At 53.3% G+C, this 24,649-nt stretch overlaps 11 protein-coding genes across 11 annotated transcripts; 6 read left to right on the top strand and 5 right to left on the bottom strand.

Moving 5' to 3' along the window:
* The first annotated feature begins 1,476 nt into the window (after nt 1-1,476).
* Nucleotides 1,477-3,719, top strand: BDW47DRAFT_105853 (alpha-arrestin). The gene has a single exon (XM_024812651.1). The coding sequence runs from the start codon at nt 1,760-1,762 to the stop codon at nt 3,317-3,319; it is 1,560 nt and encodes a 519-aa protein (XP_024672114.1). The 5' UTR covers nt 1,477-1,759; the 3' UTR covers nt 3,320-3,719.
* On the bottom strand, nt 3,356-3,721 carry BDW47DRAFT_31773 (uncharacterized protein). The gene has a single exon (XM_024818734.1). The coding sequence runs from the start codon at nt 3,582-3,584 to the stop codon at nt 3,393-3,395; it is 192 nt and encodes a 63-aa protein (XP_024672115.1). The 5' UTR covers nt 3,585-3,721; the 3' UTR covers nt 3,356-3,392.
* A 369-nt stretch (nt 3,722-4,090) lies between these two features.
* BDW47DRAFT_125803 (amidohydrolase family protein) lies at nt 4,091-5,358 on the bottom strand (the record flags this gene model as incomplete). Its single annotated transcript, XM_024816444.1, has 2 exons — nt 4,091-4,254; nt 4,365-5,358. 2 exons carry the CDS (start codon nt 5,356-5,358, stop codon nt 4,091-4,093), a joined length of 1,158 nt encoding a protein of 385 aa, XP_024672116.1.
* A 324-nt stretch (nt 5,359-5,682) lies between these two features.
* Nucleotides 5,683-7,077, top strand: BDW47DRAFT_105857 (isopenicillin N synthase family dioxygenase). The gene is made up of 2 exons (XM_024812652.1): nt 5,683-5,915; nt 6,002-7,077. The coding sequence occupies exons 1-2, from the start codon at nt 5,829-5,831 to the stop codon at nt 6,989-6,991; spliced, it is 1,077 nt and encodes a 358-aa protein (XP_024672117.1). The 5' UTR covers nt 5,683-5,828; the 3' UTR covers nt 6,992-7,077.
* Nucleotides 7,078-7,095: 18 nt separating this feature from the next.
* On the bottom strand, nt 7,096-8,037 carry BDW47DRAFT_125805 (SDR family NAD(P)-dependent oxidoreductase; the record flags this gene model as incomplete). Its single annotated transcript, XM_024816445.1, has 2 exons — nt 7,096-7,910; nt 7,965-8,037. 2 exons carry the CDS (start codon nt 8,035-8,037, stop codon nt 7,096-7,098), a joined length of 888 nt encoding a protein of 295 aa, XP_024672118.1.
* Nucleotides 8,038-8,213: 176 nt separating this feature from the next.
* BDW47DRAFT_105860 (ferritin-like domain-containing protein) lies at nt 8,214-10,490 on the top strand. Its single transcript, XM_024812653.1, has 2 exons — nt 8,214-9,308; nt 9,364-10,490. Exons 1-2 carry the CDS (start codon nt 8,937-8,939, stop codon nt 10,393-10,395), a joined length of 1,404 nt encoding a protein of 467 aa, XP_024672119.1. The 5' UTR covers nt 8,214-8,936; the 3' UTR covers nt 10,396-10,490.
* A 296-nt stretch (nt 10,491-10,786) lies between these two features.
* Nucleotides 10,787-11,722, top strand: BDW47DRAFT_125807 (uncharacterized protein; the record flags this gene model as incomplete). Its single annotated transcript, XM_024816446.1, has 1 exon — nt 10,787-11,722. The coding sequence occupies one exon, from the start codon at nt 10,787-10,789 to the stop codon at nt 11,720-11,722; it is 936 nt and encodes a 311-aa protein (XP_024672120.1).
* A 2,934-nt stretch (nt 11,723-14,656) lies between these two features.
* afeA (adenylate-forming enzyme AfeA) lies at nt 14,657-17,166 on the bottom strand. Its single transcript, XM_024818736.1, has 3 exons — nt 16,410-17,166; nt 15,171-16,300; nt 14,657-15,084 (listed from the first exon to the last, which is right to left on the bottom strand). Exons 1-3 carry the CDS (start codon nt 16,656-16,658, stop codon nt 14,697-14,699), a joined length of 1,767 nt encoding a protein of 588 aa, XP_024672121.1. The 5' UTR covers nt 16,659-17,166; the 3' UTR covers nt 14,657-14,696.
* A 1,541-nt stretch (nt 17,167-18,707) lies between these two features.
* BDW47DRAFT_31799 (integral membrane protein TmpA) lies at nt 18,708-20,387 on the top strand. The gene has a single exon (XM_024818735.1). It carries the CDS (start codon nt 18,849-18,851, stop codon nt 20,325-20,327), a length of 1,479 nt encoding a protein of 492 aa, XP_024672122.1. The 5' UTR covers nt 18,708-18,848; the 3' UTR covers nt 20,328-20,387.
* A 702-nt stretch (nt 20,388-21,089) lies between these two features.
* On the bottom strand, nt 21,090-22,780 carry BDW47DRAFT_105866 (uncharacterized protein). The gene is made up of 3 exons (XM_024812654.1): nt 22,674-22,780; nt 22,232-22,615; nt 21,090-22,181 (listed from the first exon to the last, which is right to left on the bottom strand). Exons 1-3 carry the CDS (start codon nt 22,762-22,764, stop codon nt 21,121-21,123), a joined length of 1,536 nt encoding a protein of 511 aa, XP_024672123.1. The 5' UTR covers nt 22,765-22,780; the 3' UTR covers nt 21,090-21,120.
* Nucleotides 22,781-23,183: 403 nt separating this feature from the next.
* Nucleotides 23,184-24,645, top strand: BDW47DRAFT_131750 (putative cell cycle control protein (Cwf23)). The gene has a single exon (XM_024817385.1). The coding sequence runs from the start codon at nt 23,268-23,270 to the stop codon at nt 24,573-24,575; it is 1,308 nt and encodes a 435-aa protein (XP_024672124.1). The 5' UTR covers nt 23,184-23,267; the 3' UTR covers nt 24,576-24,645.
* The last annotated feature ends 4 nt before the right edge of the window (nt 24,646-24,649 follow it).

The following is a 24,649-nucleotide window of genomic DNA, read 5'->3' on the forward strand; positions in this document are numbered from 1 at the left end:
CCAGCTACAGATCGACGTCTCGGCCGATCTCGGGAATCACCGACAGGTAGTCAGGGACAGACAGGACAGGACACAATCAGCTCAGCAAGTCAAAAGTTAGAGTAGTCCGAGCCGAAGAGGTCGGCTCAGACTCCGTAGTCCTTACTGTTCTCCCCCGACCGGCTTTCTCAATCGTCCGATGGTAAATCGAATATCCATCAGTTGACGCTTAGGAGCGGCAAGAGGGGCAAAAGGCTCCAATAAGCGATGGAAATGGGCAAGCGGTTAGGTAATGGGGCTGTTGGCGGACCCATGGGACCCCTGGTCGGTCCCATCAGCCTTGGACCGTTGTCTAGAACTTATGGACCTTGAGGGTGAGAGTGCCTGAGTGTTGGTCAGGTTGATCTTTTGTCTTCAACAATGGAAAAAGTTGCGCACAGGATCTACAGTCGGTGACCTGTGACCTCGTGATAGACGTTGATGCCGAGGCGGATGATGACATCTCCTTCCGCGGACATATCATTGTATCTCCTGCAGTGCGGGGTTTGGAGGGAGATGTGATGTTGGATTAACCCTAACAGGCTGCCGCGGGGAGAAGCTAGAGAGACCCCCTCCATTGTCTATTCTCAGGGTTGTTCAATGTCCCTGTGAACAAGCCGAGATTGATCATTTGATCCGAAGATAATAAATTAATAGATGGAAAAAAGGACCAGACAAAAGTATAAGATGTGGAGCCAAGACAGTCTGTTAGTAACAGACTGTTAGTCACCCAGACGGAAAAAGATGAAAAAATTTTCCCAACTGGATCGGCGCACCGCCGGTTCGAACGGGTCGAAGTCGAAGTCAAAGCAAGTGTGAATGGGAGGATCTTCAATTAGTGTATTGTGGTATGGTATGGTAATGCCATAATAGAGTGACCAGTTGGAAGAGTATAGTCTTCTCACGAATTCTATGTGGTTTCTGTCTTTCGCAATATAAGAGAATATAAATGAATTGCAATCCCAAGCAGAGACAAGACATTGTAAACTGGTTTCAATTTCCGTTCCCGGATAATTCACTGACAGATGCAGTAGCAACGATGTTTCTGGAATAGTCTCATCCACGTACTCAGCCACGTATTGTATCAGGGACGGATCTGTCATCCGGTGATGTAATTCTACCCAAGTATCTACTGGTAAGTAATTACAGATGGTCAGTAATACGACCCACTATGACGCTGATTCTGCCCACTCCCGCATGCAGCGGGGGTTTTCCAAGACTCACCGCTCGGAGACAGCCAGACGAGGGTGGCCAGACGGACCGTACCATACCGTATTGGGTATGGTACCGGTGACATCCAGTGGATCTCTCGGTGGATCATCTCCTCGGGAAAGAAAGAAAAAAAAAAAAGAGAGAAAAAAAAAAGAAGGAGCCAGAAGTATAAGGCAGTTTTCCCTTATTTATGACTGTCATTCATCTGGATTTCTTCTCCTGCTTTTTTTTTTTTTCTTTCGGATATAATTCTCCTCTTCCTCCGCTTTCAACGACTTCAAACTTCTTGGACTACCCCACTTCACACCTTTCACTTGATGCATCAGTCTATCTAGTCTATCCAATAGATTATGTTTTGGACTGTCAATCGTACTTCTCAACTATATCAGCATCGCTCCGAGTCCTAGATCTACATCACGACTTCTCTCTCACTGACATAGATCCCTCGTTGTCAATCAACCGGGTCAGTAGACCAACAAGGACAGAAGGAAACAAACAAAACAGAAGACAAGAGAGAAAGAAAAGAATCATGCCGGGCCGTCTCCTGCCCAGCTTTGTTCGCCCCTCCGTCTCTCACCACATCTCATTCTCTTCTCGTACCAACTCCAACGCCTCCTCTTCCTCCTCCGTTAACGAGATCCCTCACGATTCGCTGCCCTCCGGCAAGAAATCCGCCGCTCACATGTTGGCGGACCGAGCCCGCTCGCCTGAGCGACGCCTCTCTCTCGCCGTCGAGCATCTGATTCACCCCCATCGGGACCACAGTAAGGACAAGCGTCGCGGCCTCTCTCGATCTGCGCGCTCCAAGGATCGCGCAGCGGCCGAGGAGAAGGTAGCGGCGGCCAAGTTGGATGTCATCGTCGAGTCCCCCCCGCTGGTCTGCTATGGAGCGCCGTCGAACTCCACCGGCGCCCTGTTCTCGGGCCGTCTGAAAATCACCGTCGCCGACACCGCTGGCACCCTGACGCTAGACCAGTTCGAGATGCGCCTGATGAGCAAGATGACCACCAAGAAGCCGGTCTCGCGCGATTGCCGCAACTGTGCCTCCCGCACTGACGAACTCAACCACTGGACCTTTCTCACTGAGCCGCTGGCCCTCAAGTCCGGCCCCCACGAGTTCCCCTTCAGCTACCTCTTCCCCGGTCACCTGCCCGCCTCGTGCAATGGCTCCCTCGGTCAGATTGAATATACTCTCGCCGCCAAGGCCCGCGACGTCTCCGGTGAGGAGTACACCTTCCAGATGCCCCTCCACATCCGCCGCGCCATCCTCCCCGGCAACGACAAGTCCTCCATCCGCATCTTCCCCCCCACCAACCTCACCGGCCGCATCGTTCTCCCCTCCGTCGTTCACCCGATCGGCACCTTCCCCGTCCAGATGACTCTCAGCGGCGTCGTCGACAAGGGCGAGGAGACCCAGACCCGCTGGCGCCTGCGCAAGATGATGTGGCGCATCGAGGAGCACCAGAAAATCATCTCCCCGGCTTGCCCTAAGCACGCTCACAAGATTGGCGGCGAGGGCAAGGGCGTCCTCCACCAGGAGACTCGCGTCATCGGCCACCACGAGGAGAAGGACGGGTGGAAGACCGACTTCGACACCGCCGGCGGTGAGATCACCTGCGAGTTCGAGGCCAGCATCAACCCCAACGCCAAGCCTGTCTGCGACCTCGACGCCCCGGGTGGCCTTGAGGCCCGCCACAACCTCGTCATCGAGCTGATCGTTGCCGAGGAGTTCTGCCCCAACCGCAACCCGCGCCTCGTCACCCCGACGGGCGCCGCCCGCGTCCTCCGCATGCAGTTCCACCTGCACGTCACCGAGCGCAGCGGCCTCGGCATCAGCTGGGACGAGGAGATGCCCCCGGTGTACGAGGATGTGCCAGCGAGTCCCCCGGGCTACGCCATGCTCGACGGCGGCAGCGCTATGGAAGACTACCACGGGTCGCCGCTGGCGTTGCCGGAGTACGCAGATCTGGAGCGGATGGACTCCTTGCGTCTGGACAGTGCGTCCTCCCGCAGCGGGTCGATGCACTCGGGCCGCGGCCGCGCCTTGACGACAGACGATCTGACGGCCGAGCCAGACTCGAGCTCGTGAGCCAAGATACAATTCCTTTACGACGTTACGCTATCTATTCTTCACTCATCTTATTTTACGACCGACACGACTTCTAGACCCGCAAAGACTTAATGGACAGTTCGTCCCTGAAGACGACTGAGGACATACCTAAATTGTTACACAATAATAATGACCGCTTTGGCTCTTCCCAGCGTGAACAATTGCGAAGAAAAACGTGGGAAAAAAAAAAAAAAAAAAAAAAATTGAAAGGGAGAAAAAAGTTTACTCTACAGGGGAGGATCATGACCTACTGACTTGATATGATACCCATACCCGCATCGCGTTTTTACGCTTTTTCTTATTTTACATGTTTTTTAATTTTTCAGATGTATCTAGTTAATACCCGAATTTTATGATGGTAATTCAATCAGTCATTCAATATTTATCATTTATTGTAATGGTTTCTTGTAAGATTCTTACTCTATACTCTGTAGTGTCTGACGGTATCACAATGGAAGGTCACTAACTAAATTGGACCTCTGTTGATATATCTGTCCGTATGTCTGAGGATAAGGTATCTCTGACCTACCTTGAATATTGTACCATGGTAAGTACAGTACTGTTAATAACCTACCTACTTTATCTACATCCAGGTAACCTACGTCCACATCTAGTAATCTACAACTACATCCACAAACCATCCAAACAAAGAACCAAAACCAAATCCAGCATCCACTCTATCTATTCTTTCTTTCTATCATACTACTTACTACCACATAACGGAGAGATAGACGAACAGACAGAAAGAAACTACTTCAAATCCAGTACACGAACCGCATTCCCACCCAACACCGCATCGGCCGTCTTATCGTCACCGAATGCCTCCTTGATCGCATCGTAGTTGGTCGTCACGCTGGGCCATTCGGGGTTGGGCTCCTTTTCGTCCAGAGGGGGGAAGAAGGGGTGGTCGGTTCCTTTTTTCATTATGTTAGTATTTTCTTTCTTGTCTCCTTGGGTATAGATCGGTACTCTGGGAAAGAAAAACACAAGAGAGACGGGGAAGAGAGGGGGGGAGGGGACAAACCAAACATCAACCGATCCGCACCAGAAGCCCCAACAGCAGCCCTCAACCCCGGCGCCCCATATACCACAGCATCCAGATAAATATTCGTCTTCAACACATCCCAAACACTCCTCCTCGGCCCATCAACCACACTCCCATCCGCGCCAACAAACTTCCTCTCATGATGAATACAGCTCTCAATCCGCCCGGCCAAAAACGGCAACGTGCCCCCCGAATGCGCCAACAGCAGCGTCAACTTCGGGAACCGGTCGAACGCACCAGCGAGGAGCATGCGCGTGACAGCGATGGTCGTCTCGAGCGGGAACCCCAGCGCGAGCGGCATGACATGGCCGGAGCGGGAGATGGCATCGGCGCCGTTCGCACCGTAGGCTTCCTCCGGGAGGCCGTAGTGCGGGTGTAGGAAGACGAGGGTGTTAGTTTCTTGGAGGGCGGACCAGATGGGGTCCAGGGCGGGGTCGTCGAGACCGTTGCCGAGGCCGGAGGTGCCCATGATGACGCCACGGAGGTGCGGGAGAGTCTTGAGGCGGTGGATTTCGGAGACGATTGCGGATGGGGTGGGGGCCGTTAGGGGGAGGGTACCGAAGGCGTAGAGGGGTTTGGTGGGGGAGTCACTGCTGGAGTTGGAGGTGTTGGACTGGGCGCAGGTTGCTTCGAGGTCGTTGTTGATGCGCTCGGCCCAGGGCTGGGCGTCGGCTGGTTCGAGGAAGTCGAGCCAGGGGTTGGCGAGGGAGATGACGCTTGTTGTAATGCCGTGGCGGCGCATGAAGGAGAGCTTGACGTTGATGTCGGAGTAGGAGGAGTCGACTGGGCGGCCGCGTTGGTCTATGGGGATGGATGGGTCATCGTCTGAGGCGAGGATGATGAGGCGAGGGGTGGTATCCCCGTCTTTGCTGGGTGCTGGATCATGCACGTAGGGCACTGTGCGACGAGAGCGCAACATGGCCATGTAGGCTGGGGGGTAGACATGGGTGTGGATGTCGACGATGGGAGGCATTTTGTCGAGGTAATTGGTGATTTGAGAGGGGGTGACAGCAGTGGTAGGTAGAAAGTAGGAGAAAGTAGGTATAGAAGTAGGGTAGAAAGTCAAATCAAGAAGACAACAGCTAAGAAGAGAGAGGGAAGCGGGGTTGATGTTTCATTGCATCCAGTGAAGCCAAACCCCGCTTTGGAGATAATCCTGGATAACCGATTAGATAGAGAGATAATTATCATGATAACTTATCGGATACGAGGTGATAAAGGATCATATCGATCATATCAGATCCTTTATCAGAGTAGAGTCTATAGTATAGTGTAGTATATCGATATCCCCTCTTCTCTTCTCTCCTCTCTCTTCCTTCTCTCCTCTCTCTCTTCTCCACTCCCCACTTCTCTCCTCTCTCTTTTCGGTCTTCTCCCCCTCCATCTCCATCAGTCTATATACTCCCTTCTTATTTCCAGTTCACACTACCCATCAAATACAATATGATAGTCCCCATGGAAGGCAATCTTCCCCAGCAAGAGTGCCGTCCCACCGTCACGGCCGTGGAGAAAGACGACCTGGTTATCCCGGTTGGTATCCCGGCTCTATAATAGAGACCCTTCGTGATACGTAACCCGACTACTCCGTATATCTTTCGCCTAACCAGTCTAATCAGGTCATCGACTTCGCGCCCTTTCTCCATGGCACCCCAGCCGAGCGCCACGCGGTCGCCATCTCCGTCATCAACGCCTTCAAGGGCTCCGGATTCCTCTACCTCAAGGACCATGGCATCGCCCCATCGGTGGTCACCCGCGTGTTCGACTCATCGGCCCACTTTTTTGCCCGCTCCCAGGATCAAAAGGACGGGCTCGGCTGGACCACCCCACAGGCGAACCGTGGGTACGTGAAAACGGGCCAAGAGAAGCTCAACACCCCGGACCAGACCGAGAAGACCCAGGGCGTCCCCCCGGATCTCAAGGAGACCATGGAGATCGGTCGCGAGGGCGTCGACGGCATGCCAAACCGCTGGCCCGACCATCTCGACGACGACGGCCGTCGCTTCAAGGAGACCATGCTCGGTTTCTTCGACAACTGCAAGGCCCTCCACACCGAGGTCATGCGTGCCATCGCCCTCGGCATGAACCTGCCCGAGCACCACTTCGACTCCTTTGTCGACGCCGGCGACAACAACCTCCGTCTGCTGCACTACCCCGAAGTCAACCGCAAGGTTTTTCAGTCGAACCCCTCCCAGGTGCGCGCCGCCGAGCACAGCGACTACGGCTCCATCACCCTGCTCTTCCAGGACCGTCGCGGCGGCCTGCAGGTGCGCAGTCCCCACGGCACCTTCGTCGACGTGACGCCCATGCCCGACACGGTCGTGGTCAACGCGGGCGATCTGCTGGCGCGGTGGTCCAACGATCTGATCAAGAGCACGCGCCACCGGGTCGTCGAGCCCCCGCTGATCTCCACCGGTGGAGACGCTACGGGGCAGCCCGACGTGTACCCCGATCGCTACAGCATCGCGTACTTTTGCAACCCCAACCACAACCGGTGGATCGAGGCGTTGCCGGGTACCTATGAGGCAGGCGAGTCGCTGCGCCCGGCCAAGTACCCGGGCATTCTGACCGGTGACTACCTGGTCCAGCGGCTGCAAGCGACGATCTAACCCGCGGACCCGTACATTCTTTATATACCAGCCATCAGCGCACTTCTTTCCATAGCAAGAATAGTCCAATCAAATCGACCTAGCTCAGCTTCATAGATCTATGTCTAATAAGTATTCGGCTGCATAGCCATCCGTCCCCCATCCGTCACCGTGATGTTCCCATTCAAGTATGCCCCGGACGGACCCGCCAACCACAGAATCAACGACGCGAAGTCCTCCTCCCCACCAGCCCTAGTCAACGGGATCATCTCCCGACTAAACGACCCATCCGACACCCCCTTATCATCCTCGGGGAAATTCCCCGCTGACATATCCGACCGATACAAACCCGGCGCGATCCCATTCACCCGGATATCAAACGGCGCCAGCGTAGTCGCCAACACCTTCACCAACTGGTTCACCGTCGACTTGGACAGATTATAAGACACGCTAAACGGCACCTTCCGGATAAACCCGGCAATCGAGCTCGTAATGACCACCTGCGCCGTCGGCGCCGACACGCGGTTTTTAACAGGCGCCGGCCGCCGCTTATTCGCCGCCTCGAGCAGCGGCAAGAACGCCAGCACGGTATAGTACGAGCCCGTGACGTTGATGTCGAACGTGCGGGTGAACTCCTGCGGATCGATGGCCCACAGCTGCTCGCGCAGGTCGGTGAGCGTCGCCGGCGGCGTGGGCGGGGTCGCCCGCGGGCCGATCGTGCCGCTGTTAGCGAAGAGGAGGTCGACGTGGGTGGTCTGCGCGGAGATGGTCTCGTACGCTGCCGTCAGCGACTCTTTGGATGTGATGTCCGCTTGGACGGGGATGATTGTCTGGGGGGCCTGCTTGGCGGTTTCGTGCAGGGCTTCGGCGCGTCGACCAAGGATGAACACTTTGGCAGCCCCGTTCTCTGTGAGGGCGTGGGCAGCTGTGCGGCCGAGACCTATCCATCAATTAGCTTTGGGCATATTCCAATCAATATAGGAAGGGGAGGTACCGCTTCCTCCGCCGGTGATGACGGCGACGAGTCCTTGGACGGAGAAGAGATTGGGGATCTGAAGGTTAGACATGGTTGTTGAGTTGACGAGAGACAGGTGACGGATGCAGGAAGGGGAACGATGGATGAGGAATGTAACATTAATGATGGGGTGGGTTGACAACATTCCCCATTCTATGGCGTGCGCATTCCCCGCGGTGGGTCCCGTGGATGTGCGGGGATATCTTCGACCTGGACTACTTTCCCTCGCCTCGCCAACTTCTTCCACCGTCGTTTCAGGTCCGCGGAAATCTATTTCATATCAATTTCTACTTCTCTGACTTTATTATGGAGATCTGAGAGCATGGATTATTCCATGACGACCCTTGCCTACTGAGTAGCGCCATCAACGTCATTGATTCGAGCTCCTGTTTGGCTGTTTACAACACCTCGATTGCATTTCTTGTGGTGAACGATATGATTTGTGAGTTGTATGCTCCTGTTAGGATCTTTGTTCCTGAAGCAGGAACTGGTGGGTTCAACGGTTACATCGGTGTAGTTGACTACCTGATCGATCGACGCGTCCCGAACATGATGCATCGTCGACCTTGAGGTGGTTTCTACATACATCTCTAGGTCCAATGCAAAGCTGGTAGTCTCTCGGTGACGTCGTACGATGCGATTCTGACCTACATTCATGTCAGGTTCAACCTAAAAAATGGTTGACTATGGTGGCTCATCGCATAGGACCTATCATGCTCGTCTGTGGCCCGGTTCCACCATCGACCTCCTAACAATCATGACAAGCCTCGCGTGGAATGGCTTGAAACTCTCACTACTCTCTATGACAAGAGCTGGTCGATGAGAAAATGATTTGCGTCAAGATGTCGCCTTCCGTGTTTCCCGGGTGCTATATGTACTTCAGCCCCGGCCATGCCGGTCCTCCTAGATCTCCACCCTATATCGATACTTGACTGAGTGAAAGTGCCCATCATGACTTGGATAATATACTACTTGCCGGTCCTCACCCTAGCAGGTCTACCTGTGGTGACGGCTGTTCCCAGGAGGGTGATGGCCCAAGCCACCCCAGTGGCCTCGTCCTATGTGCCTCCCGTCGTGAACATCTCGTCCTCCGCGATCCACACCCCCTTCAACGGGACCCCGACGGTGACAGGCGCGCTGAATGCCAGCTCTATCGGGACAGGAATCCCTACCTTGGGTGCCCTTCCTGCAGCGACGACATATCCCAGCGATGGACGTCTTCATCAGCCCGAGCCGGCGCCTTATGTACCCGGCGGAGGCTTGGGGACTGGCGGGAATGCACCGGTCTACAACGCGAAGAGTGACTTTGACTACCAATCAATGGTGTGTTACCCCCTTTTTCCCTCACCCCGAGATATGTGCTAAAAGCGATGACTAGGCCTTGGGGCTGTACCAAGAGTACATCGAACTCGATCTCTTCCATGACGGTCTGGCGCGGTTCTCCGTCGAGGACTTCAAGGCAGCTGGGCTGACCGCAGAGGATCGCTTCCTGATCCAATTCATGGCAGAGCAAGAGGTCGGCCACGCCACAATGCTCACCAACATCTTGGGAGCCAAAGCCCCGCGGCAGTGTAGCTATAACTACCCGTACACCACAGTCCCAGAGTTCTTCGACTTCTGCCAGAAGGTCACGCGCTTCGGCGAATCCGGCGTCTACGGGTTTCTCCCACATCTGGACTCACGCGAGGCCGCTAACCTCCTAACGCTGGCGATTACCACCGAAGCGCGGCAGCAGATGATCTTCCGGCAGTTCCAAGGCCTCTTCCCCATGCCCGTGTGGTTCGAAGTCGGGATCCCCCAGTCCTGGGCATGGACCTTACTGGCGCCATACATCAGTTCCTGCCCAGAAGGCCAAACCCGACTAGCATGGCAGAACTTCCCAGCGCTGTCCATCCCCAACCAACCAAACCCCACCCGCATCAACGGCGGCGCGGCAACAAACGAGACCCTAACCGGCGGCACGAACGTCCTGAACAACACCGGCGTGGGCGGCTCACAATCCTGCCTCGCCTCCACAGCCGTCGGCTCCAGCTGCCAGCCGGGCATCACCCGCAACCGCACCAACCCACTCTCCTACCCCGGCCGAGAGATCCAGCTCTCGTGGGAAGCCCCAGGGAAACCAGTCGGCCCGAACAACAGCTACCTCACGTCGACCATGGCGGGGGCGCCCCGGTACGTAGCGTGGGTGACGCAGCTGAACGTGACCTACACCCGGTTGACGCTGTCTGGCACGACGGGACTACAGGGCAAGACGGCGCAGCCGAATTTGGAGACTTACGCGGGTGACCCGGCTATCAACGGGACGATGTTCATTGCGATAACGGACTCGAACCCGACCATCACCCCGTTTAATATCACTATGATTAACGAGCATGTCGTTGCTGGGCCTGCTCTTTACCAAGCTGGTTAGGGACGTTTTTGTAGGTAGGGGTAGGCTCTGCGGATAGTGGGGATGGATATGGTATAGGACATTTTTAAGTTTTGTTGAGATCAATTTGTACAACAAATTAGTACTAATACTGCAACATCAATCGCCAATATCATTCATCTTGTCTATATTCCAGGATTCATATCTGAGTATACAGTATACAGTGTAGTATAGTTCAACCGCCTACCATATGTCACTGCAGACGCTAACCCCGCTTAAATCCGGGCGGTGATGGATCGGATCACTCCGAAATCCCGAAAGCTAAGCAAGCTTAAGCTCATCAACAATCAACCACCACACCGATCTAGCTCCCCAATCTCTCCACCCAAACTCCCATATCTCCAGATCGAGATCGGTCCAATAATTAATCAAAATGGACACTCCCAAAAACCGAAAACAACGCCGAGCCGCAGCCGCAGCCTCGTCCAGCAGCGACAGCAACGCGTTCGACCCATCGTCGATCCCAATGGCCAGACCCCCACAGGGCTCATCCATGTCGCAGGGCAAAACGCTAGTGGACATTATTGCTGAGAGGCAGAGCGAGCTGCTGCATCGCGCGAACACGTCCGCTGCGTCTGTGCCGGGGACGCAGTTCGTGACGATCGATCCTGTGACGGGGAAGATGTCCAAGACGCAGTCTGGGGGGTTTGTGGAGGAGATCTCGTCTGATGAGGGATTACACTCTGACGTTGAAGACGACAACCACAACAGCGACAGCGACAGCGACAACGACAACGAAGATGATGAGGATGAGGATGACAACGACAATCAAAAAGAACAAGCCGACCACCCCATCCCCCCCCTAATCGACACAATCCTCCTCTCGCTCCCACTCACAACCCTCCATCTCACCCTGAGTTACCTCGCCGCGCACCAATACGCAGAAAGCATTGCACTCGACGAACTCCTCCGCGAATCCGCCTTCCTCACCTTCCCCATCTTAACGCTCCTCATCCATCTCGCCCACGGCCACATCGTGTCTTTCGCGCGGGTCTGGCCCTACGACACGCCCGAACCCGTCTCGCTAATCCCGTGGTCCAATGACAAGATCTCTCTCTCGTTTCTGCGCAAACTGCTGTTTCCGCCGACGTGGCGGACTGTCGTATTCCTGCCGGTTGCTGTTGCCCTCGGGGTGAAGCTGATGACCATCACTAACGAGGACCCGTACTACGCCGTGATGAAGCGCGCGCCGGCCATCGGCACCATCTGGGTGTGGTGTATCTTGGAAATGCCAGTGGGGGCAACCGTTTTGGGGGCGTTGGGGCCGTTGGTGTGGGGGGTTTGGTGGAGGGGGTATGGCATTGTTTGAATTTTTCTTTTGATTTTTCTCTTCTATTACATTGTACGGGATTTCCTTTCGTCTTTGGGATTGGATGGTTGGATGGACGGTTGAATGGATTTATTGGCAGACGGTATCAGGATGAAACAGACCACTGCAGCTGGGATCCCCAGCTCAAAATGACATCCATATCACAGCATCCTTGAACCCTGACCCTGACATACCCTCCCCTAGTCATAAAACGTTACGCAAATCGACGTCGCACAGCAGATATCCTCCGTAGATTCGATCGCTCTCGATCGTTGTCACAGCGTTGACGTCCACAACGTCTGCATCTGCAGTCTACGCACTGACAGTATCCAACCAATGGCCACCTCATAATTTCTCAATTATTTTAATCCCCCACATGTAGATGAATATGCAAGAATTACCATCTTACAACAGACGCATGCCCACAGCTGCATAGCTACTGTACACCGTACGACACGTACATACTGCATGAGTAACAGTCTCGTCCACGCTGCAGATTACTCGTCGGGAATGGGGTTTGGATATGGGCTGGGTTTCTTCAGGGGGTGGACCTGGTATATTGACATGTAGGTAGGTAGGTAGAGAACAGGCTGTTAGGCAGTGTCGTTGATTTCGATCCGTTGGGAGTTGACAAACTTGCATACGTATACCTTTCTTCACTATTGTTGTTATTAGTATTGTCTAACCCTACAGGTAGATAGATGCATACATAGATAGATAGATGGATATTGCGCGCCCGCCGCGGCAAGACAGACATACCTACCTAGACTTAGTCACTCATTGACTTGTTTACCACTGCATGATCCTTGCTATACCTACGAAATCCCCAACTACCTCCCTCCCTCCCTCCAATCCTATCAATATTCAACAACCTATTATTAGGCAAGTCCCTCGGCTAACAATACCAAAGTAAACAGACACAGTATATAGATAGTCGCATGTAACAATAAACAAGGATAAGACCATTGTTGGCAGATAGTGCTTACCCTTCGCTTCTATTGTCTTTGTTATCTATTTATGGTGTTTCGACATCCCTGCTGCTGATGTCGGCTGCCGTCCGGACCGTTTGAGACTCGTCTGCCAAATGTCGCCAGTCGCCAGGTGGGACGTGCGCATTGGATGGATGTAGAGGTATTGGTCTGCTTGTGTTGATTAGGCATGGTATCATTTTCGATAGGTACTATGGTTTACTATAGACGAAACTACCCAGTATCTATGGATATGATATGATATGGATTGATAGACTGGACTAGACCATGTCACATGGGTGGCGATGCCACTGCGGTAAAAATCGGACTCGGAGACCATGTGTTCAATATCAGTCAGTATCTTTGTTGGGAGCGTCTGTCACCCTGTCACATTCGATTCACAGACTATCTAACAAGCGGGGTATCCTAGATGGATAGATAGATACTAGGTAGGCAATCAAGTAACAACCCAACCCCTCCATGACGGAGAAAGCAAGTATAACAAACTTCAATAGCGCGCTCGACAATGAGGGGAAATCAAAGAGGGGTATATACCATATCCAAAGATCGCCATGATCCAACCCAGGATCACACCCGAGTCATACAAGTGGATCTCTAACTTTCATGATATCCACTGCACTCATCTTCGCCAAAATTCCTAAACTGGACTAGAGTCGTCCAAAAGGAAAGGAGCCCTAACAATGACTAGGTAAGCAGGAACAGGCATGACAGGTAAGATCGGCCGAAGGAATGATTGACAGGATTGAGGGGTAGGTTGTTAGAGTGTTGATAGTTTGATAGTCTGTAAGTGTGGTTAACCTGCTGACCTCTGATTTATCCTCCTTGATATAGAGATTTATACGAGGTAGAAGTAAGTATGACCAATTTATCATGTCGATTGTGGTCTTTGCGACGCGACTTAGACCCACATCATATTTCATAGCGTGGTATGATATGATATAATAAACATGATCCCCAAAATCCAGAAAAAAAGCAAGAAAGTGGCGGTGCAAGTCAACAAAACAGGTTCATGCATGAAAACTGCGCCACGTCGATCCAGTTCGTGGCTGATGAACCATCTCCGCCCGCTAGTCCCAAACAGGACATCCCTCGCCTGAGGCTAGTACTAGCCTCAGGCTACTGGGTTAGAGCTTATAGTTGGGAGATCCTTGATTTATGGACTTGATTGATTTACTTAATTGATGGATTGATTTGCACGAGTGACACTTCGATTACATACAGATAGTCGGTGATTATTAATCAACGATACAGAGAAGACGAAATTTATACCATGGTCACGAGTAAATCAATCTCCTCCATGTACCCCTCCCACATACTCCGTACCTGGTACCTATCTTGCGAACACTATACCTCTCCTTAACACTGGCTATAATACCCAAGCCAAAGAATACTACGAAGCAGGCATCAACCCAACACAAACAGTCAAATCCAACAAAGTCAGATCCTAAAAGCAAGCAAACAATCCGATCAGCGCCCCAAAAACGGTCCTCAACGTCTTTCCTCTCACCGATTCATCCGATCCTGGTAAGGTATGGTGGTCTGATCTCATACATACTACATACTACATACGTACCCGACGGTTTTATCCATGCAAGGGTAATCGCTACTGACTATGTGGTTAGTTGTCGACGCAGCTAACTACGTAGTAAGGCCAAGTCAGTCAGTAGTGAACTGCTCGTGCGCACTCCCTGGTCTAGTGTAGTGGGTGGGGACACTACCTACTTGATCCAACCACTACCCTGGGAGGCCATGCATTGAGTCGATAGTTTGGGTCTGGTGGACAAGGAAGGTAAACTCAGTTTTAAACATGGATCAATAATAAATAAGTGGATATTTGAATACTTTGAAAGAGAAAATAATAGAAAGAGAACAACACAAAAAACAAAATATGTCATATATATATAAAATGAATAAATAAATTGCCTCCAGTCACAACGCCAAAAGATCCTCGACAAACATCGAACAAGAAAAGAGCGAAACAAAAATCACACGCTGATTCGTCCCTTGTGCATCAACCCCAGCGTCTGTAATCCCGCCCCCTTGAACCGCGCCAATAACGAGCTCACTATCTCCCGGTACGTATTCATCTGCGACAGTTTGAACCGCTGGATCTTGCCACTCGCCGTCCGAGGAATCTCCTCCACGAAGATGATCCCCCCGTCTAACGCCTTGTAGCTCGCCAGCTGCCGTCGCGAGAACAGGTACACCTCCTCCGCCGTCAGTCGCGCCCCGGTCATCCCCCGCGTCCGCACCACGAACGCTCGTGGCACCTCGGTGCTGCCATCCTTGGATGTCACCCCCGTCACGGCGGCATCTTCAATCCCAGGGTGCTTCAGCAGTACTGCCTCCAGCTCTGCCGGTGCAACTTGCCATCTAATATCCATGTTAGTATTAAAAAAAAAAAAAATAGGAAGAAAGTAGAAAGGGGGGGGGGAGAAAAGAAAAAGGAGAAAACACACCCTCGTACTTTGATCAACTCCTTGGTCCGCCCCACAATATAATACAGCCCATTATTCAAATACGCCACATCCCCCGTTCGAAACCACCCGTGCGCGTCCTTGGCGTCGTTCCGGCCCTTGTAGCCCATCAGGAGCCCCGCTCCCCGGACGTAGAGCTCCCCGGGGCTATTCTCCCCCTCCACGAGATTGCCATCTTGCCCGACCAGCCGCACCTCGTATCCTGGTAGTCGCCGGCCAATGCTCCCAGGATGCCCCTGCTCCCCGTACCGATTCTGGAAGATCACTCCTACCTCCGTCATACCCCAGAGCTGCGACGCGACCGCCGACTCGCCCAGGAACTGGTTGAATCGCTGCATCGACGCCCCGTCGATGGGCGCCCCGGCCACTCCGACGTACCGGAGCGACCCCACGTAGTCGGCCACCGGCAACGCGCTCCGATTGAGCGTGTGGATCATCGCTGGCACCATGTACGCCTCGGTGATCTGGTAGTGGTATATCGCTGCCAGATACTGCGCCGTGTCGAACCGCGGCAGCACGAACAAGGGTTGCCCGTAGCGTACCGGGAATATGTGCGTCCACAGCGCCCCAAACAGGTGGAACATGGGCAGCGACATCAGCCGACTGATTTCGTAGGGCACCTCATAGTGGATGCTCCGGTTGTGGGAGACAATGGCGTGGTGCGACAGGATCGCTGCCTTAGGCAGACCACCCGTCCCGCTCGTCGAGAACAGGGCGGCCGGCGTCGACGTGGCAATTGCCTCGTCGTCGAACGCAACCCAGTCATTCTCCCCGTACCCGAGAAGATGGGCGAGATTCAGATGACAGCCGACCCCGCTGTCCGGCATGTAGGGCCCGTTGACGGGGCCATAGCTCGGCAGGGAGCCGCCCAGGACCAAGTGTGCGATGTGATCGGTGGCTGCATCATCCAGCACACACACCTGACTAGGAAGCATACCATGATCGGCAGACACATCCAGAACCGTGGAGAGCGCATCGGGCGAGGTGATAATCAGCTTAGGCTCCGCCAGCGTCAGGATATGATCTAGTTCCTGTGGTTGGCTGCGCGCATTGGATCCCATAAACACGCCGCCGGCCCCGATAATGCTGAAGAACAATGCGGGGTATATGATCTGGCCGGCAAATTCGAATCATCAGCAACCCAAAGGAGGGGAAACAATTCGGATCAAGGAGGGGCAATGGGAAGATACGGTGAAAGGGATGCAGCAATCAGGGACTTACATTATTCCCCAAGTGGACCAGCACACAATCACCGCGTTGCACATGATGGGCCTTCAACCCGGCAATCAAAGTTCGCACCAGCAGCCGGAACTGACTCGCATTGAGCGAACGCGAGGGGTTTTCGGCATCGATGAACAATGGGCGTGATTGATCGTACTCGACGGGCCCTTGGAAAGCAAACGACAATAAGTCGGTGTATGGACTGTCGACCGGGTTAGGGCACGCTAAGGATGACTCCCAGAGGCCCATTGTAGATGGTGAACTTGTCGTTGAAAAGGGAAGACGTGAGGGGGTATAAGAAAGAATAACCACAACGGCAATAGATGATAATAAAAAAAACAAAGTATTATCAAAAAACCGACTGAGCAGAGTCCACAAAGAGTGCCGACAATGGGAAGATTAGGGGGGAATGTAGAAGAAAACACCACAGTTCAAGAAACCAGAAGATATTCTCATGGAAAACAAGGGATTTAATCACCCAAATACCGGGCACCCCGTGTGATAGATATACCCACCATCTGGTGACGAGAGACGCGACTTTTTGTCATGATGGAGGAGATTGAAGGGGGGTGGGAAGGATTGGTCACCTCCTAGGGGATTAGAAATTCCATTTTCCGAGTGTCATCGAAAAAGTCGACTATCAATGATTTGGAATACTTAGGGTGTGGCGCAAATCCCGACAAGACCCAAGTCTCCGCTCAGATCGGGCTGGTGATCCTCCTCCCTGACCCACAGGGACCAGTTGCAAATGCCATTCACCGAGGTAACCTAAGCCCCAATTCAGATCTCAGCCGGGTGGGTCGTCCGGTCTATCATGGTTATTAAGCAGTACAAAAGTAGAAAAAAAAAAAAAAAAAACAAACGTACCGGAAGCACTGTCCAGTCATGCAGACGAAGCTAGGTCCATGATCACCTTTCTCCATAACTTAAACCAATGTTGGGCTGGATTCAGCCCGAACTTGTCTCTTCCAAGACCCGCACGCGTCGTCTAGTGGACAAGTCAGCCTGTCATTGAGACCACCCCGTCGGTCTACAGCACCGTTCCCCCCATGCAGCTGAACCTACTGCACGAGTTTTCCTTGTCTTGAGAACCGAGCTAGCGTTGACGCGAACCTGATGCGCCGCCAGGGGCTGTCGAACGCCGCGAAACCTGGAAAGGAAAAAGAATCTATTAATCCACGGCTCGTGCGCCGTGCGATGCATGGCGGTACCCACTAGAAACCCGTCTGGCTGACGTCTTCTAATCAGAATCCCATAAATGCGTGCATAAGGCCATTATTGACGGGACAATCTTCCCCTCGGACGGCGAGCGCAGGCGTGCTGAACCCCGCCCTGTGGGTAAACTGTATCCATAAACTCGTGGCGGTCTCTCTGAGCCACCATTGTGTCTGGAATCAATAGTTCACCATGATAGACACAGCGCCCCCTCTGCAAGTTGATCAGCTTGTTTTTTTCTCGGAAAAAAGCAAGGCATCTGTGCATTCTGCAAAGGGAACTGTTGGGTGGTTTCCCAACCTGTCAACCGGTGCTCGAGGTCCTACCCACTCTGTTGCATCTGATTGCCCCGGTTGTTCCGCATCCTTCCTCTTTTTCCTAAATCCAATTTTTCCCTGTAATTTTTTATTAAATTGATATAATATTTTCGGCGTTGGGTCCGGTGGATCTTGAGACATTCCTGGTGGTAAGCGCTTTGTCTTACTTGGGAACATCCTGCTGCCAATGTCGATCGAGAGAACCCAGTCATTCCGCGTGAGCCACTTGGATGCACGTATTGGGTCATCCTGACTCCGTCAGTGACTCCATCGAGCAAGGGCTATCACTGGGGTCGGAGTCCAGAACAGGGGACGGGATACCACCCCTCCTTGGACACCCCTCCTTAGCTCGCTAATATCACTCTTCGGGGTAGCGGAGAGCTGAGGCAAGGGAGATACTGAGCTGCCTCGGGTTCCTCATTGGCAATCGCCTCGTGGAACTAGTTCTGCGGATCCTGGCCCGCCACTATAGTGTCATTGCCCTCAGCCATCATGGAGGGGCGGGCTATCTCGAAAACAAGATGGTGAAAGATACCGAGGTAGTTCATACACGTCGTCGCCTGATGTTGAAGACGAAAATGGAAAGAGGAAGGGGGGGCCGAGGAAGACAGACGCAAGCATCTCATGTACTGCCACTATTCGGGAAATATTGCCCCTGCTTTATATGTCATCGTGCACAAGGCTCAAAAGGCCGCATGTGCCCTCCATTCAAGACGTACCTCATAGCAATCAGGTCCAATCATCCACCCTCCCAGTTGGTTGTGTTTTATGCTTATTTGGAATTGCCCAGCCTTCGCAACTGTCTTTGTATGCTTTGATTCTTGTTCATTGGGCTTGGACCCTGGGTTTCCTCTCCTCTGACCTACCTTTCTACCACTCTTCCATTCAACAAGCGGCCTGAGCCACCATGTCAGACTTTAAACCGACGGCCGTGACGCTTCCCCCGGTTGCCAGATGTGCATCCGGCAGGAGAGTCCCTAGTGATACAACATTGGCGGATGTTGAAAAGCCCCAGTCAGGATTCCTGTCTGAGAAGCTACAGGCATATCCGCATGGGGATGACGATAGCATCGATCTCGAGTCGCAGGTCAACAGGAGGAAGAGGTGTGCTTCCATCCGATATGCCATCCTTTATGTATATCGTCGGCTTTTCGGCCTAGTCTTCTTCGCCAACGTTGCCGTCTTCGTGGCAGTCATGACAACGGACCAGAAACTGCTGGCACTGGTGAATGCTGCCGCAGCTAACGTTCTTGCATGTGGTCTTGCACGACAGCCCCTCGTGGTGAACGCCATATTTGTCACTGTCTGTTGGATCCCTCGAGGAGCGCCGTTGTGGATTCGCCGCGTGGCAGCCAAAGTCTACCACTATGGGGGGGTGCATAGTGGCTGTGGAATTGCCGCGGTTATCTGGTACATGGGCTTCTTGGGCCTCATGTCCAAGGAGTACTGGGCCCCTCCGACAGGCCAGTCCACGATCTCGGTGACTCCTGTTATCCTGGCCTATCTCATTGTCGTCTTGCTGCTCGCCATTGTCATTGTTGCGTACCCTGCATTCCGGTTCATCAAACACGACTACTTCGAGCTCACCCACCGATTCTCTGCATGGATGGTCATTGCTCTCTTCGTGGTTCTGCTACTGGTCTTTGCGGACGAAGCCAGTCAAGCAGCCAACGAGCCCTTCGGCCTCTTCTTGGTCAAACTGCCTGCCTTCTGGTTCTTAGTGGTTACCGTCGTGGCCATTGTGCAACCATGGGTGATGCTCCGGAAAGTCAAAGTCCGACCCGAACGCCTCTCACCCCACGCCATCAGGTTGCACCTGGATCACACGACCACCAGCTTTGGGAAAGGCATCCAGCTAGCCAAACACCCCCTTCGGGACTGGCACGGGTTCGCAACCTTCCCAGACCCCGACGGCAAGTCCTTCTCCTGTCTCGTTTCCAAAGCCGGTGACTGGACGTCAGCCTGCATCAAAGACCAACCCACCCACCTTTGGAAACGAGGCGTCCTTATCTATGGCTTTGCTTATGCCATGCGCGTCTTCAAGCGTGTGGTAGTTGTCACGACGGGGTCTGGCATCGGGCCATGTCTCTCCTTCCTGGGCGATGATAATCGTCCGGATCTCCGTGTTGTGTGGCAGACACGAGCCCCCTTGAGGACCTATGGACAGGAAGTCCTCAACCTGGTGCGCCGTATGGATGCCAACCCCGTTGTCATCGAGACTAATCAGTCGGGACGCGTCGACATGGTGCCCATCATCCGACAACTCGTGAAAGAATTCGATGCCGAAGCTGTCTGTGTCATCAGCAACCCAAGGGTGACCAAGTCAGTAGTATACGAGTTGGAGTCCCGGGGGACGCCGGCATTCGGTCCTATATTTGATTCATGAGTTCCTGCACCCTTTTGGCTTGTTCCCTGGAGGTATTGGTCAGATTTGAGTCTTTGACATTTCCTTTTGATTCCCATTTCAGTTTGCTTTCTTGATTATAATGGCGTTTGTTCATGGAGGCTATATTCGACGGTATACCCCTGGAGGATATAGAGGATGATGAGATGAAACGAAGGAAGACGAAAGAAGAAAGGGGGAAGGGGGGAGGGGAAGGGAGAGGGAGGACGGAGAACTTCTCACTGTATATACCGCGCTTACCTACACTTACCTACACCTACCTTACTTTCAACCATATATACCTTCCCTCGCTTGACAACCACCCGTATCAGCCGTTGGGAGATTACATACCATAAATCTAGTAGCGGCAATAGATTAAAGATGGTGGATCTATCCGTGTTTGTGTGGTAGTATGTATGTACGTATCCTTCCGATATGCATGAGATACCTCACGTAGCCATCCGATGGGAGCTTGCATCACATCGATAATCCGGGTCACATTGTCAGGGGTAATCATGAACGGCTGGCCTTGTGCAATGTGAAGAGGTTTATCAGAGCCTGGATGAATACGGGGGAAAGCCTGTTACAGAAAGGGGAATATTATATTGATAAATGCGAGGGATGATGGTTGAAACCCACCTTGTGCCCTCTTGTCACTCCCACCATCCATCCCTATTATTAAATAACTTATAGTTACCTCCTGAGTGGGCTCAATAAATAAATATACAGCCCCTTGTGTGGCTATCCTTGCCACGCAATATCTTTCGGTCAACGTCTGGGGAAGTAGTCAGTCTTACTACTCGGCGCTTAATTCCTCGTTTTTGGGTCGACTGTTCGTCAATATCCCCCATCCTAGAAGTCTCCATACCTCCTGGATGAACCACTCCGGGACGGGTTGATCAGAGTCCCGACAGTGAGCCGTTAGAGTGTTGTGTTCGTCACCACCCGGTCGAACAGGGCGCTGCAGTGGGCTCGGCCATTCGGAGTTGATGCCAAACACCCCTTGAAGAAGAGTACCCTGCAATCTCTCCTTCATTTTTGAAGTTACAGTTGCCGGGCAATCGTTCAACAGGGCTAACAGTCTCTCCAAAACCCAAATTAGCTGTCTTGCCTCCATCTGGGCTGCGCATATTGTCATTTCATTAACCATCTCCAGGCCCCTAGGAAGCGCGAGTTTAGACGAATCGATCCGGAGATCAGGACGCAGCTGTAGATCCTGAAAAACGAAGAGACTGAGAACTTTCCCGACTCGATTGAGCAAGACGAACAGAAATCCCTCGAGAATGCTTTGGTGCTCCTGTCCCGGAAGCTCGAGCGCCAGGGCCATCGTGTGAAGCAGGCAGGAAAAACGTGCAACGATGTCGTCTTCCATATTTGCACTGAGGGCGCCATAACCGTGGGTGGCAGGAGATACTTTTGGCCCAGACTTTTTTTGGCTTCGTTTTGAGGATTTGGCCTTGGTCTTGGTTTGCGTCATGAAGCTCTCCGCTTTCGCTCTGCAGCGACGTTCCAGCGCACCCATGATGGTTTCGTAGAGTTCCACCAGGACATACGGTACCTGCCCTGAGTCTCGTGCCATTTTCTCAGAGCTAGTTATCTTTTTCAATGCCTGTGGCAAGATGCCAAATGCGTTCTCCATCGTCCGCAATGTGTCAAGAGCATCTGGTGGTTTCGTCTGGAGTATACCCTTCTTCTTGGCCGGACGAGCCACCGCAACAGGTTCCTGCACTGCGTCCATAACAGCACTTTCTGCCGCATTGCAAAATCCCACCACAGCGTGAATTACATCCAAACGAGTAGGACGTTTAATCAATAACCTCTGCAGGGCGCACAGCTGTCGCATGAACGGGCCCATAGCTAACACCGTCAGCATCCAAGTGGACCCACGAGAAGTATATCAGACCCACCTTCTTCCTGATACTCGAGCTCCTTTCTACATAGATCGGGCAAGGTTGGCACGGTGACGACCTGAGTAAGACGCCCCTGGGTCTTCGTTTTCTTCCTTGCCATCTGTCCACCACTGCCGTTCTTATCCCCAGCACCACCTTTCCTCTTCATCGAGCCTGCGACTTTCTCTACATCGGCCGTGTCCTGTCCCTGCGCTTTAGCCAGGAGAGCGTCATTCCGACGCTCCAAGTCGTAGATACAGTCGAGAAGCTTGGTCTGTTCGGCTTCGGATCGCTCGTACGCCTGCTGCCAGAAGGACACGCTATCGAAGTATTTCTTCTGAGTGTATATTCCGCCAGCTTCTGCCGTGCTCTTGATTTGCTGACGGATCTGGAGGATGTACTCTAGAGACGATGATTAGCCACATGTGCCTATTCTTCGGTCATAATACGCTTGGTCTACCCTTGACATCCAGATGGGTTGGCTTTTGCTTGACTATCGCCAGGGCAAGGGCTAACTGGGCTGGAGAGGGGAGATTGGCTTGCATTTTCATGACCCATTTACGTTAAAATGAAGTAGGATCAGAGACAACCTTGGGCAAAACAGCTGACAAGTGAAATTAGGGAGCACGTGTTGACATCGGACTAGGCACCCTACCGTATCATTCTCACAGACAAGTACACAGATATATAGAGTTCCTAAACACTCTCTTAAATACAATTACGGTATTATCCACGATTTCAATCAGAACATAAAACAAGGATATTCATCCTAAAGTCCATCCCATGTTGAACACTTCCTGATATAGTATTTTCGAAATGTTTATAGTCCACCCTGTTCTAGAAGCCTGAGGCCGCTTTCCATCCATTTACCCGATACAGACTAGCGCATCAATGTTGATCTCCGCCGATAAAACGACCTCACCGCCTTCAGCTTCATCTGACATCCATCATATCCACGCCATTTGAGATTCCTCTCTCCCCCACACCTCTCGATCCCACAGTCGGATGAGGACTCAATTTTCATCCGTCCACAAACACCAACCACCAAACCACAATGTCGACCGACGACCTCAAGGCCCACGCGGCCTCCAACCAAGACTTCTACGCCCTCCTGGACATCACCCCCGGCGTACAAGAGACCGAAATTCGACGCGCCTATCGTCGCACAGCGCTCAAATACCACCCGGACAAGATCGCCAACCCGACCGCCTCCGACATCGACAAGTTCCACCTCCTCCAGATCGCCTATGATGTACTCTCGGACCCGGCGGTGCGCCAACTCTACGACAATGCGCGCGAGGCGCGCGTGAGGAAGCAGCGCGAGCGGGACACGATGGACGCTGCGAAGCGGAAGATGCGGGAGGATTTGGAGGCAAGGGAGCGGGCGGGCGCTGTGCCGGGTGCTGGTCAGCAGCGCGGGGTCAAGCGGTCATGGATGGGGGCTGAGACCGCCGCTGCTGATGACGACGCGGAGGAGAAGCTGCAAAGGGAGATTGATCGCATTGCGCAGGATGGGCGGCGGAGGAGGCAGGAGGCGGTGGATAAATTGCAGAAGGAGGTGGATGAGGAAGAACGCGCTGCGCAGCGCGAGGCGGAGGAGGCGCAGCGCGCGGCGGACAGGAGCAGTCAGCGGGTGGATAGGTCGCGGGAGGGGGGCACGAATGTGCCGGAGTTGGAGCGCGCGGTCAAGGTGCGTTGGGTGCGGGAGGGGCGTGGGGTGGATCTCGATCGGGATCGCTTGATGGAGCTGTTTGAGCCGTTTGGGAAGATCGAGAGCGTGGTGCTCCTCAAAGATAAAAGGCAGCGGGTTGGGGAGAATCGGGAGAAGAAGACCATCGCAACGGGAGTGGTGGTCTTTGCGTCCATCGTCAGCGCCCACACTGCTGTTCTGGACAGCGAGAAGAAGAGGCGCCAGGCGGACAACGACTGGGCCGTGGTAAACTCGGTCTTCTGGGCATCTGGTAACCAACCGGATCTGGCAACAGAGGCTACCCCAGCAGAAACACGCAGCCCTTCTCCGTCGAAGGGAAACCGAAACCCTATCCCACAGTCAACTCCCAAGCCGAGCTTCAATTTCCCAGGCCTAAAGTCAGCGGGGTCGAACGGGGTCGGGCAGAGGCCCGGAAAGGCCCCGTCATTCGCTTCCTTCTCTTCCGCCGCTGCCGCTGCAAGCTCCAAACCCGCAGACCAGGACTCCCGGTCTGCCAGTCCGAGCAGCTTAAGTTTGGAGGAGGCGACCCTGATGCGACTGAAGAATGCGCAGCGGGAAAAGGAACGCAAGGCGCTCGAGGAGCAGATCAGCAGAGAAGATGAAGCCGCTGATGCGGCGGAGGCCGCTGCTGCTGCTGGAGCACGGAACTAGCTTGCTTTGCACCCCCTGGCATGATCCGACTATGCTGATTGTCGATTCTATGAACACTTTTGTTGATTTGCTAC

Source organism: Aspergillus candidus (assembly GCF_002847045.1).
Source record: "Aspergillus candidus strain CBS 102.13 unplaced genomic scaffold BDW47scaffold_22, whole genome shotgun sequence".
In the NCBI taxonomy this organism is placed as follows: domain Eukaryota; kingdom Fungi; phylum Ascomycota; class Eurotiomycetes; order Eurotiales; family Aspergillaceae; genus Aspergillus; species Aspergillus candidus.

Bases quoted from the DNA above. Each gene is read 5' to 3' on its own strand.
- BDW47DRAFT_105853 (XM_024812651.1), top strand. From the start codon at position 1,760: ATGCCGGGCCGTCTCCTGCCCAGCTTTGTTCGCCCCTCCGTCTCTCAC.
- BDW47DRAFT_31773 (XM_024818734.1), bottom strand. From the start codon at position 3,584: ATGATCCTCCCCTGTAGAGTAAACTTTTTTCTCCCTTTCAATTTTTTT.
- BDW47DRAFT_105857 (XM_024812652.1), top strand. From the start codon at position 5,829: ATGATAGTCCCCATGGAAGGCAATCTTCCCCAGCAAGAGTGCCGTCCC. The intron at 5,916-6,001 runs GTTGGTATCCCG...CAGTCTAATCAG, and splicing joins AAGACGACCTGGTTATCCCG to GTCATCGACTTCGCGCCCTT.
- BDW47DRAFT_105860 (XM_024812653.1), top strand. From the start codon at position 8,937: ATGACTTGGATAATATACTACTTGCCGGTCCTCACCCTAGCAGGTCTA. The intron at 9,309-9,363 runs GTGTGTTACCCC...AGCGATGACTAG, and splicing joins ACTTTGACTACCAATCAATG to GCCTTGGGGCTGTACCAAGA.
- afeA (XM_024818736.1), bottom strand. From the start codon at position 16,658: ATGGGCCTCTGGGAGTCATCCTTAGCGTGCCCTAACCCGGTCGACAGT. The intron at 16,301-16,409 runs GTAAGTCCCTGA...TTTGCCGGCCAG, and splicing joins TGGTCCACTTGGGGAATAAT to ATCATATACCCCGCATTGTT. The intron at 15,085-15,170 runs GTGTGTTTTCTC...CATGGATATTAG, and splicing joins GAGTTGATCAAAGTACGAGG to ATGGCAAGTTGCACCGGCAG.
- BDW47DRAFT_31799 (XM_024818735.1), top strand. From the start codon at position 18,849: ATGTCAGACTTTAAACCGACGGCCGTGACGCTTCCCCCGGTTGCCAGA.
- BDW47DRAFT_105866 (XM_024812654.1), bottom strand. From the start codon at position 22,764: ATGAAAATGCAAGCCAATCTCCCCTCTCCAGCCCAGTTAGCCCTTGCC. The intron at 22,616-22,673 runs GTAGACCAAGCG...CATCGTCTCTAG, and splicing joins AACCCATCTGGATGTCAAGG to AGTACATCCTCCAGATCCGT. The intron at 22,182-22,231 runs GTGGGTCTGATA...TGACGGTGTTAG, and splicing joins GCTCGAGTATCAGGAAGAAG to CTATGGGCCCGTTCATGCGA.
- BDW47DRAFT_131750 (XM_024817385.1), top strand. From the start codon at position 23,268: ATGTCGACCGACGACCTCAAGGCCCACGCGGCCTCCAACCAAGACTTC.